The sequence below is a fragment of the Trichomycterus rosablanca genome, chromosome 21, assembly GCF_030014385.1.
Source record: "Trichomycterus rosablanca isolate fTriRos1 chromosome 21, fTriRos1.hap1, whole genome shotgun sequence".
NCBI lineage: Eukaryota > Metazoa > Chordata > Actinopteri > Siluriformes > Trichomycteridae > Trichomycterus > Trichomycterus rosablanca.
The window spans coordinates 15,702,514-15,715,798 of NC_086008.1; the positions used below are offsets into that span (position 1 = coordinate 15,702,514).

Consider the following 13,285-nt stretch of genomic DNA (forward strand, 5'->3'; position numbering starts at 1 on the left):
CAGACCTGTCTCACTCCTCTCTTTTCTATCGAAAATTCTTGAACGTTCTGTCTATAACCAACTATCTGCCTTTCTTACTCAGAATGACCTCCACGATCCGTACCAGTCTGGCTTCAAGGCAGCGCATTCTACGGAAACAGCACTTGTAGCTGTTACTGAGAAGCTTCATGCAGCCAAAGCAGCCAAACTGTCATCGGTCCTTATTCTTCTTGACCTCTCTGCAGCCTTCGACACAGTGAATCACAGCATTCTCTTGTCCACTCTCTCCAACCTTGGAGTAACTGGTTCGGCATGGCAATGGATGGCCTCCTACCTCGAAGGGCGCTCCTACCAAGTGTCATGGAGGGGATCCATATCTCACCCATGCACTCTCTCAACCGGTGTTCCTCAGGGTTCTGTACTTGGACCACTTCTTTTCTCTATCTATACCCGCTCTCTGGGTAAGGTCATAGCCTCACATGGCTTCTCCTACCACTCCTATGCAGATGACACTCAGCTCATTCTGTCATTTCCTCCTTCAGACACACAGGTCTCAGCTCGCATCTCAGCATGTCTGTGAGATATCTCACAATGGATGTTAGCTCATCATCTAAAACTCAATCCCAGCAAGACAGAGATGTTGCTCATTCCCGGAGATCAGTCTCCAACCCAGGACCTAGTCATTTTCTCTTGATGACCACCTGATAAGGTAAGAAGCCTTGGTGTTGTCCTGGATAACCAGCTGACCTTCTCTCCTTATATAGCCAACATGACAAGATCGTGCCGGTTCCTCCTCTACAACATCAGGAGGATTCGACCATTTCTCTCCAGGGAAGCTACCCAGATTCTGGTCCAATCACTTGTAATCTCACGGTTGGACTACTGCAACTCCCTCCTGGCAGGAGCTCCCATGTCCACTATTAAACCCTTGCAGCTCATTCAAAATGCAGCTGCCCGTCTGGTTTTTAACCAGCCCAAACACTGCCACATCACCCAACTGCTGCGTTCTCTTCAGTGGCTTCCTGTAGCTGCACGCATTCAGTTTAAAACACTGATGCTCGCCTACAAAGCCAAAAATGGACCAGCCCCAAGCTACCTTCGCGGTCTAATCAAACCCCGCTCTGTACCACGCAACCTCCGAGCCACTAGTCTCGCTCGACTTGAGCCTTCACCCAGGACCCAGGACTAAAGGAAGACAAGCATCAAGGCTCTTCTCTGTTCTAGCACCCAAGTGGTGGAATGAACTTCCTCTGTCTGTCTGAACATCTGAGTCTCTTGCTGTCTTTAAAAAACGATTAAAAACCCACCTTTTTACTAAGCACTTAAGCTGACTTGTACTTACTTACTAACATTTTTTTTCCATTTCCAAAAAAAAAAAAAATTGGGGGTTCTAACAGGTTTCAGCAGATTGTGTTCTTCAACTGATGTTTACTAAAACTTGAGAAATGAAATGTTTACTATGGAAGCACTTCTGTAAGTCGCTCTGGATAAGAGCGTCTGCTAAATGCAGAAAATGTAAATGTAAATGTATGTTGTTCAACTCAAACCTAGTTCTTACACTGGGGAAACCTTTCATTCATGTTCAAGGCCTCAATTGCTAGAGGCAGCAAAAGCAGCCCCACAACATTATGGATCTTCCACATTGTTTCACTGTGGGTAAGGTGCAATGTTCTTTATAAGCTTCATTTTGTCATCTATAAACATAACACTGGTATGCTTTGTCTGCAAAAAATTGTGGTTTGTCTATGTAAGTAGCAAAAGTTAGCAAAGTTCAGTCATTTTTAAGTCTTTCTTTAAGCAGTGGGATCCTCTTTGGCCTTCACTTATAAAGCCCTGTTTTTTCCAATTTGTTATGTATTGTATGGGTTAAAACCTTTAGCCCAGATGTCTCCAGCTCTGCCTGTTCTTTGGATGTTCTGGATGTAGTTTCTTTGCTACATTTTAAACAAGCCTTTGTAGAGTTTTTTATTTTTGTGTCCTGTGCTTGTGAAAAATTTATAAAAGTTTCTAAATCCAAGAAGGAGATATTATATATGGTGTACTTTCTAATATTCTAATAATAATAATATTCAGGGGTGCCAACAATGTTGACCATAACTGTAAGTCAGTTTTATTTCCATTTCCTAACCTTCGTTTCTCTGTTTTCTATTTACATCAATTGTACCTGTTTGATGCCCTCTGAGATGATGCCGGCATATGGTTTGTCTGTAAGGTACTTCTGATAGGCCTCTACCACCAGCAGTGCGATTTCATTGTGTAATTCAGCTTGCAGGGCAAGACAGCCACTCTAGTTAAAAGACAAAACAAAAACAATGTGTATTTAGACTAATTAGCAAAACTTAGTTAATAATTAGTTAATACATGTGCATGCATTTACAAATATTGCTATACTACAGACATCAACAGCTGATATACTTAACAAAATTGTGTTTTTTTAACATTAAAACACCTCCTTGTTTCTACACACATTGCCCATTGTATCAGCTTTGTTAGCCCTCTTTCATGCTGTTCTTTAATGGTCAGGGCTCTCCCGGGACCACCACAGGGTAGGTATTATTTGGGTGGTGGATCATTCTCAGCACATTCTCAGTGACACTGACGTGGTGGTGGTGTGTTAGTGTGTTGTGTGCTTCTATATGGTAAGTGGTTACCATATAAGAAGAACAGCATGAAAGGGGGGTAACAAAGCATGCAGAGAAACAGATGGACTACAGTCAGTAATTGTAGAACTCCAAAGTGCTTCTATATGGTAAGTGGTGCTGAAAAAATGGACAGTGAGTGTAGAAACAAGGAGGTGGTTTTAATGTTATGGCTAATCGGTGTACATATATTTTGTAAATTTTGCTTAGATTTATCTTGCTGCTCCAAGTTGACACATTTAAAACTGATCTACCAGTTAGCACTAACAATTAGTACTAATCTTTCTATCCTAGAAAAAGACCAGAATTTTTTTTAATAAAGTCAGTTTGTGCTTACAGACAGGAATCCCCAGTTCAGCCCTTCCAAGATAATACAGGACAGTTTATTCTCAACTGTAGTCAAGCTGTGATCCAGCAACCAACTTCGAATAACTCCAACTTCTTCTGAACTGGGGCTCCACATGTGCAGGGGAAGCTCCTTAAACAAGTATAATGACACCTGCAGACATTGGAGAGTTCATATGAGGGTTAGCAATTTCATTTCTTACTAATTTATTTATCTATACTTCTAGTGTTTTAAAGTACTATCATAAAAATTGCTTCTATATAACAGTCAGTGAAAAAACATATGCTACTGGTTTAATTTTGCATTTGACCTTTATATCATGCTTTCACACCGGCACAATCCATTAATTTTTAATAAGAGCAGTTAAAATCTGGAAAAGCTGACAAGCACAGTGTGACTTTCAATTCTTTCCAAGTGTCAAACTGTTTGTTCCCAGTCAGGATGGAGTCGAAATAACTTATGGCTTGGGACAAAATGTAAAAAAAGACATATGAAAAAATATTTCAGGAGTGTTCATTATCAACCAGTAACAGTAGTTGATTGATTGATTGATTTTATTGAACCATTTCACATTTTCTAAATAGATGCAATGCCTCTTATAAGAAACTGAAACAGTCAGGGATAACACAAAAAATCCGTAGACTTATTTCCATTGTGGTCCCTATTGTGGCCCTATTATTTCCATTGTGGTCCCTAGTTAAGCAAAGCAGTTCTCTTAAATTACTATTCCCAAACTACATACTACCAAAACACACAGTCAATGCTATACAACATCATACAGTACTATCTGGTTGGCAAAAGTTGCAAAGTAACTAATTAACAACGCTAATTGCATTTTTTCTGGTAACCAAGTATGTTACAGATCAATAAACCCAAATTAAAAAATCTGCATGTGAAGAGAGACAGTACATCAGTTAAACAGAAACTGGGTTGCAAAATCTCAGGTTTCAGCCTAGTTGTTCGGTTTATAACTAAACACCCCACTGATGTGTAGATGCATAGCTTTAAAACATGTCATGATACATTATAAAGGGGTTAAAATGAAAATGTTACGCACACAAGACACCTATACACTGATCAGCCATACCATTAAAAACACCTCCTTGTTTCAACACTCACTATCCACTTCCCATAAAGGAGCACTTTAGTTCTACAATTACTGACTGTAGTCCATCTGTTTCTCTGCATGCTTTTTATTAGCTTGCTTTCACTCTCTTTTTCAATGGTCAGGACCCCCACAGGACCACCACAGAGCAGGTATTATTTAGGTGGTGGATCATTCTCAGCACTGCAGTGACAATGACATGTTGGTTGTGTGTTAGTGTGTGTTGTGCTGGTATGAGTGGATCTGACACAGCAGCACTGCTGGAGTTTTTAAATACTGTGTCCACTCACTGTCCACTCTATTAGACACTACTACCTAGTTGGTCCACCTTGTAGATGTAAAGTCAGAGACGATCGCTCATCTGTTGCTGCTGTTTGAGTTGGTCATCTTCTAGACCTTCATCAGTGGTCACAGGATGCTGCCCACGGGGCGCTATTGGCTGGATGTTTTTGGTTGGTGGACTATTCTCAGTCCAGCAGTGACATTGATGTGTTTAAAAACTCCATCAGCGCTGCTGTGTCTTATCCACTCACTTATACCACCACAGCACACACTAACACACCTCCAGCATGTCAGTGTCACTGTAGTGCTGAGAAGGACCCACCATCTAAATAATACCTGCTCTGTGGTTGTCCTGGAAGAGTCCTGACCATTGAAGAACAGCATGAAAGGGGGCTAACAAAGCATGCAGAGAAACAGATGGACTACAGTCAGTAATTGTAGAACTTTACAGTGCTTATATATGGTAAGTGGAGCTGATAAAATGGACAGTGAGTGTAAAAACAAGGAGGTGGTTCTAATTTTATGGCTGATCGGTGTATATACGTACACCTTTATGCCAGTATAGCTATAGCTGAGATCTTGCAACCCTACTTTGAAGCCAAGCAACTAGTAATAAGCTTTAGCCTGGACCAACCACTAGCAAATGGAACATAGATGGCCTGCTTTTATTTGTCATACATACATAAAAATGTGTACAGTACAATTAAATTATTTTCCACATATGCCAGCTTGCTTGAAAGCTGGGGTCAGAGTGCTGGACTCAGAGGAGTGATGTTAAGTGCAAAAACAAAATTAGAAATGTTACCCTACAGCTAAAACAAATGATAAAATCAAGTTTTATTCCAGTAAGATTTTAAGGTGGAATTACCATGCCCACTTTGTCGATGGTCTCTCTAAGCCTCTCCAGCAGGACAGAAATCATGCATGGATGGGCCGTGGCTATGGCAGCTAGTAACTCTCTCCCCACTTTAGAGAACGTCTCTCGTGTAGCCACAGTAACGTAAGACACCTAAGAAAAGTGGATCAGTATTATTGTAAAGCCTGTTCAATACAAGAAAAAATCATGGTAGGTGAGCAGTCATAGAAAAATAATTCATTTATGTATTATTTGTATGTAAGGGAAACTTAGCAACAATTACTTAATTTACAAGTTGTCATTCCATGTCAGAAACACCAAAAGATGATAGTATTACTAATAACTACATTACAGTGGCAACCTTATTTAGTAAGGACCACCCAAAAATCCTGCTAGCTGCTAGCATAAAAATGATAAATAAATAATATTTTAGAACAGACACCTTACAACCACAAAACGAAAAAAGTTGGGACAATATATAAAATGCAAAAAACCCAGTGTTACTTAAATTTACTTTGAATGTATTTAATTGCAGAAAGTATGAACCAAGATACTTCATGTTTTGTCTGGTCAACTTTATTTTATATGTAATGTACCCTGGCTTTTGGACTTGTTGCTGATCAGTCTGAATAGCCCGTTTCATCTTTGGTTTGGAGCACATGGTGTCCATTTCTTCCAAAAAAGATCTGAAATTGGTTTGACCACATACATATTTCCATTGTGTGATGATCCATCCCAGATGCCTCAGAGCCCAGAGAATTAAAAGCCACTTCTGGACAGGGTTAACATAAGGCTTCTTTTTGCAGTTTTAGGTGGCGTTTGTGCATGTAACTCTGTATTGTAGTGCCTGACAAAGATTTGCCAAACTAATTCTTTGCCCATGTGGTTATTTTAGCTATTGATGAATGATGGTTTATCAAAGATCACAGGTTGCCCCTGCCCTTTATGCACTGAAAAATTCAAATTCCTTTAATCATTTAATGAGATTATGTAGTATCATTAAATTTTTTTTGAGAAACATAGTTTGTGGTGAAATATCCTTTCCATGCTGCCTCAACTTATTCTGATTTGGGGTTGTAGAAAGTGCACCTGCTACTGTACATTTGTCACAGTTAATTATTTCAGATCATTAAACTAAACACGATATTACACAAATAAGACACAAGAACACAACTCATTCTGTAAAAGACAATTTCAGTTATTTAAGGAACAAATTGATCTCTCAGGCATGTTACTTTTAATTGCCACTTAGCTTCTTAAGTCAATTTAGCTAATGAAACATAATTTTTAATGTTTAATTTCAGACCACCTAGTACAAACTAAAAATCTTACTATCCTATATACATCTATATTTTTTATGAGGAACACAAGTTGGTTTTTATTCAGGTGTAAATAATAAAAGAAAAAAAAAAGCTATGAGTAAAATACTACAGATTTTACATGACTGGTTCGCTAAAATGAAGACATTCATTTGCAAAACTAGCTTACCAATAAAATTGTGTTGGTTACATGTTGTGCTTGAATTTCCTGCATAATATAATGTTTTGTTTAATACTTTTTAAATAAAAAAACACCAATCTTTTTTCCACTGTGAAAAATATGCAATAACAGAGAAAAGGGGCACAATTACTTTTTCCACCAATGTACGTAAAGCCCTCACATTTCAGAAGTTACTAAGCTGAAGAGTGAAATCACCTTGTAAATTTCCAGCACAAGAGTCCTGACAAAAACAGGGTCTGCGTCAGTGCGTCTGGGCTGGGCCATGTGGGCAAATGTTGTCAGCAAGCAAATTCCATCTGAACTATTTATCTCTGACAGCCAGACCTCAAACTTCTCCTGATGACTTGGTTCTGTAAAGACAGACAGACACACACACACACACCCAAAACATCTATAGTACTCATAAACAGACCGGTTTAAATGTATGTACTATATATTTTTTTATTTCAGCTATACACAGATCAGCCATAACAATAAATCCACCTCCTTGTTTCTACATTCACTGTCCATTTTATCAGCTCCATTTACCACATAGAAGCACTTTTAGTTCTACAATTACTGACTGTAGTCCATCTGTTTCTCTACATGCTTTGTTGTTCTTCAGGGGTCAGGACTCTGACACTGACATGGTGGTGGTGTGTTAGTGTGTGTTGTGCTGGTATGAGTGGATCAGACACAGCAGCGCTGCTGGAGTTTTTAAACACCTCACTGTCACTGCTAGACTGAGAATAGTCCACCAACCAAAAATATCTAGACAATAGCGCCCCATGGGCAGCGTCCTGTGACTACTGATGAAGGTCTAGAAGATGACCAACTCAAATAGCAGCAATAGATGAGTGATCGTCTCTGACTTTACATCTACAAGGTGGACCAACTAGGTAGGAGTGTCTAACAGAGTGGACAGTGAGTGGACATGTTATTTAAAAACTCCAGCAGTGCTGCTGTGTCTGATCCACTCATACCAGCACAACATACACTAACACACCACCACCATGTCATTGTCACTGCAGTGCTGAGAATCATCCACCACCTAAATAATACCTGCTCGTCGTGGTCCTGTGGGGGTCCTGACCATTGAAGAACGGTGTGAAAGCAGGCTAAAAAAGTATGTAGAGAAATAGATGGACCACAGTCAGTAATTGTAGAATTGAAAGTGCTTCTACATGGTAAGTGGAGCTGATAAAATGGACATTGTGTGTAGAAACAAGGAGGTGGTTTTAATGTTATGGCTGATCGATGTATATTACAGCTATGTACATAGTATTGGGAGTATCAATATGGAGTTAGTCCCTACTATGGAGCTATAACAGTTTCCACCTCTCTGGTAAGGCTTTCTACAAAATTGTTTGATAGGGTCAAGACCAGTCAGGTTCTTTTACACCAAACTCAACCAACCATGCATTTATGCACTGAGGCACAAAGAAGAAAACAGAGCCTTCCCCAAACTGTTTCCACAAAGGTACAAGCATTTGTATTCTAAAGCATTAAAACTTTCCTTCACTGGAACTAAGAGAACTGGGCCAACCCCTTAAAAACAACACGATAGCATTATTCCTCATCCACCAAACTTTATAGTTGGCACAATGCAGTCAGGTATTTGTTCTACAGGCATTTGCCAAACCCAGACTTGTCCATCAGACCATCAAATACAGAAGAGTGATTTCGAACTCCACAAAACTCTGAGACAATTTTTTGGTAAAATTTAGGCATCCACAGACCTTCACTTATCCAGGGACCACGCAATAAAACACTGGTTTCATAATTACACATTTGCCGTGTCTTAAGTCATTTAGCAGAACTATTATTATAGTGCACCCTTACCTTGCAGGCGCTGTATGCAGCTCTCCACACTCAGACCGCAGCCCAGCTGGTCCAAACTGTCCATCTCAGCACACTGCATGATGTAAAATATTTTCCAGAGCATTCCACTAGACAGAGTTCCATAAGGCATCTCTGACATGAAGAGCCAGATGCCAAGTCTGGGGCACAAAGGGTATAAAAAAAGAGAAAATGAGCCCTGTTTAAAGTCACAATGTCTTACTTCATGATTTGTTGTGTACCAGCACTTATTATTGCATAATATAATGCATGTGAAATACACAAGCACACAAAAACCCTTATTTCCAGAGTTGGACCTTTTTGTAACAAATTTAGAATTGAATAAAATGGACATGGAATACATTGGGACATGTTTACAGCTGTCACTTTTTAATTTGAGAATGAAGGATGCTAATTTTTGCAGTTTTGAAAGTGGAATTTTGCCCCTTCGTGCCTGATATAAGACTTCAGCATTTCAAAAGACTGTGGATGCCATTGTCTTCAGGATGCACCATAAATGTTTAATAGAAGGCAGATTCGGACTACAGGCAGGCCAGGCAGACACACATACTCTCAGTCTACAAAGCCATTCTGTTGTATCATGTGAAGAATGAGACCTGGCATTCTCTTGCAAAATTACCATGGACTTCCTGGGAAAAGACGTTGCCCTACACCATGGGCACTGATGCACCCCTGTAACATGACAGATGTTAAAGAAGTCAAATTTTCCTAAAAAAAGGCTTAAACTTGGACACATCTGACCACAGCACATTCCCACAGCCTTTCTGCAATTAGAGATAAACCCAGAGAACTTGGAAGCAATTCTGAATAGAACTGAGTAAAATAATTCAGACTGAGTAAAATAATAAGAAGTCTTTCGAGGTACTCCCGTGCCCATGTGACTATTACAGTAGTATTACCATTATATGCTACATGTTAAGAACCACTTATTTATAGGAAAATTCACTTTATATACTGGGTAACATTTAATTTCCACCAAACATAAAGCACAAAGTCAGATTAATTAATTAATTCTATGTAATCAACATATATTACATGATAAATTAATCGGTGGAAATAAAAAGTGAAGAGAGGCAATGCACGGAAATGAACTTGTACAAACATGTTTACAAAGTAAAAAATATATATATAGCAAATTAAAATAATTTAAATATAATACAACATATTTATACAATAATACCACTGTTGTATTTTCCTATATTTAGTTAATAAGTACTTTTTTTTCTGAACTTGCTTTGCCTATTACAGCATCACATAATGTTCATTCCTCTCTAAATTAATCAAACCTTCACAGCATCTGTCTCAAGAACTAAAAATAACAAAAAGAAAATGAAACATAAAATCCATTTTCTAAAACGCAAAATACTGTATGTATATCTAATATAAACTAAAACTCGTTTAAACTGAATGTAAATGCTAAAAATAACATAAAGGTCCAAACCAAAACTTAAAACCATATAAATTATTTCATCAACCCTGGGCAAACCATCTGCATACTTACAATTTTAACTTAAGAAAAGTCTAGAAGCGTTTACAGATTTAAGAACAAGTGTTCACTTCTGGCACAGAAACATGAAGGAAAAAAGAAACACCTACCTCTTAGCCTTTAGCACATGTAAGACGGCTCGAAGGAAAAGATGGTCAAATTCCACCTGCAGTTTTTCCATGGAGAAGGATTGTTCCTGCATTGTGTTTCTGCTTACACCAGTTAAACTGATGTACTGTGCCCAGTGATCACTTACATAGCACAACGTCATCCTGGCCAACCAAAATCACAGTAGATGTTATTATAACATCAAGATATTATAGTTTAAAGAAACCATCTGAACACACCATGTCGTATTTTACACAGGTCTAACACAGTAACTAGACAAAAAATTTTACATGTTGTAATACATGCCATAACATTAAAACCACCTCCTTGTTTCTACACATTTTATCAACTCCACTTACCATATAAAAGCACTACAATTACTGACTGTAGTCCATCTGTTTCTCTACATACTTTGTTAGCCCCCCTTCATGATGTTCTTCAATGGTCAGTGGTCATAGGAAGCTTCCCATGGGGCACTTTTGGCTGGATATTTTTGGTTGGTGGACTATTCTCAGTCCAGCAGTGACAGTGAGGTGTTTAAAAACTCCATCAGCACTGCTGTGTCTTATCCACTCATACCAGCACAACACACACTAACACACCACCACCATGACAGTAACAATGCAGTCCTGAGATTGATCCACCACCCAAATAATACCTACTCTGTGGTGGTCCTGGGAGAGTCCTGACCATTGAAAAACAGCATGAAAGGGGGCTAACAAAGCATGCAGAGTATAGATGGACTACAGTCAGTAATTGTAGAACTACAAAGTGCTTCTATATGGTAAATGGAGCTGAAAAAATGGACAGTGAGTGTAGAAACAAGGAGGTGCTTTTAATGGTATTTGCAATAATTTAGTCACAGATGACAACCTTGTAAACTTTTTACCTTAACTTTATGTTGAAAATGTAAATAACAGATGTTCGAACAACTAAACAAAAAGAGAACAACTGCTTAGGCTTAGGATAATTGGCTAACCTGATCATGTGACCAATCCTCTTCACAAACTGTCTGTAGCGTGCTCGGTTGTAGGTCTGCAGACCAACAGCTAGCAACTCAACAAGTGACGAAGCAAATGAAAATATCTTTATCATTTTTTGACTTGTGGTGGCCTGAGGTTGGTAGTTGCCTGAAAGAACAAAAAGTGTGTAAACTAAAATGCACTTCTAGTTTTGATGATGGTCACCTAGAGATAATTATAAGGGTATATACAGGGCATTTGGGGAAAAAAAGAAAAAAAATGTGTGTGTCTCTGTGTTGTGCTTTGGTTAGACTGCTAATGCACATTATTGCTAATTGTACTTAATGTGAAGATAAAAAAACACCTAATTCACAGCACATGCAAATGCACATACACATGACGTTAACCTAAGTCACTCTTAATCTTTCTCTCTCTCTCTCTCTTTCACACACACACACACACACACACACACACCTACTCACACACATCATTAGAAAATGGCTTAAACTTTTTATACACTATGGTAGGGAAAGTCACAACTGCGCTGGTCACAGAAAGACCCTAGTTAGCTAAAATACCTGGTTGCTGGGTTAATGGGTTAAAAAAATGTTACACTGAATGACAGTATTATAGAGCTGCAGGTTGGTGTGAATGTCTGACCTTCTGAGGACATCCCCAGTAAGTGCATAAAGAGTTGATCAAAATAAAGTTGAGAGAGCAAAGCAATAAGGTCATCTTCTGACAGGAGCAGCCAGCTTGTCTCTGGATCTTCATCCTGCAATCATCAAAAACATGCCAGAAAAGCAAAATTTATGCCAGATATTTAAAAATATACAATTAAAAACCCAACTTAAAAATTATATTGCAATGATTCAACAGAACATAAAAACAATAGGCTTACCTCTTCCCCGCCCTCATCAACAAGGGTCCAGTTGGCAGATTCAGGTCCTGAATAGCTGTTGTTACTTTTTACATCACTGGGCTTCATATGGCACATAAGGTCAGCCCGGTCTCTGAAGGTAACAGAAATGTTAGTCAGTTTATTATACAGTCTCTACTTTACTAAATACAATAAAGTACATGGTTATGATGTAAACAAGGATACACAGTGTCATTGACGCAAACCACCAGCATAACTGATCTAGAGACAAAACTATTACAGTGCTTAAAGTACTGTACTCTTGGTGAATAAATTTTCACATGCTAAAGTAGAAATGTGAGTAAGTGAATAAGTGAGTTAAAAATGCCCCTTTTTATTGCTTCTTAACTTGTCAATACAATATAAGTTTTGAAATTTTGTACATATATTCTCCTTCACTATTTTTTGGTAGAGAGCAGAATTCATGTCTTTGTCATTTATGGCATGTCATTTAGGCCCTAAAGCAGCAAACCATCCCCAGAGCATCGCAATACCATCATCATGTTTGATTGTTGTTATAATTTTCTTATTGTGGAATGCTGTTTTAGCTTTAGCACTAAAAAACATTATTATAAAAGGGTTTGAGGGACATGGAGGGTTTGTTTTACCCTTTGTGTGTCTCCTGGTTAACAGTTGTTTGCTTTGCAACTGTTGTATAAATTTAATTCAGTCTACTGTATATAATAGTGGAAACATTACCATGTATCAGATGTTTGTCTGGGTTCTTTTAAGACATACTGGAATGGGCATTACAGTACTCGTGTAAGGGATGCATCAGGGTTGGCTGGAGTTTAAGAGTCATATTAATGTCTTATCCTTTCCAGACAGATATTTCTAAAACGTCCTATTTCATTTCTTATTAATGTTGATTCCCACATAATATGTTGTCTGTTTAAAGCAGGGCTATCACACTCTATGCTCCACCAGAAAATAAAAGAGAAATTTGCCCCACAGAAACATCACACCCTCAGCAAAACACACAACCAGCTACACTGTCCACCTGTGTGCAATAACGCAATAAAAAAGAGAGAATCTGTAATTAATAATTAATGAAGCAGCCTCTCTATCTTGAGCTCTTCTGTTCAGGCCGATTACTTCGTGATGACCAAAGGTCACTGCAATGCCTGCTGAAATCTTTGGAAAAAGATCAAAGACTGCCAGCCTAAAAGTGGGTGAAAACAATACCCACTCATATGAATACCCATGGTTATATACAATGATCAGCCATAACATTAAAACCACCTCCTTGTTTCTACATTTACTG

General features: G+C 38.5%; 1 protein-coding gene across 1 annotated transcript in view; it reads right to left on the bottom strand.

Annotated features, from left to right (window-relative positions):
• Positions 1 to 13,285, bottom strand: part of epg5 (ectopic P-granules autophagy protein 5 homolog (C. elegans)) — an 85,656-nt gene that overhangs the window by 46,225 nt on the left and 26,146 nt on the right. Inside the window, exons 8-16 of the mRNA XM_063017964.1 lie at positions 12,004 to 12,115; positions 11,763 to 11,877; positions 11,120 to 11,270; positions 10,143 to 10,304; positions 8,529 to 8,686; positions 6,903 to 7,057; positions 5,220 to 5,360; positions 2,956 to 3,117; positions 2,144 to 2,266 (exon numbers count right to left, since the gene is read on the bottom strand). Of these exons, the coding sequence (XP_062874034.1) occupies positions 2,144 to 2,266; positions 2,956 to 3,117; positions 5,220 to 5,360; positions 6,903 to 7,057; positions 8,529 to 8,686; positions 10,143 to 10,304; positions 11,120 to 11,270; positions 11,763 to 11,877; positions 12,004 to 12,115 (1,279 nt within the window). The remainder of the gene's footprint in view (positions 1 to 2,143; positions 2,267 to 2,955; positions 3,118 to 5,219; positions 5,361 to 6,902; positions 7,058 to 8,528; positions 8,687 to 10,142; positions 10,305 to 11,119; positions 11,271 to 11,762; positions 11,878 to 12,003; positions 12,116 to 13,285) is intronic.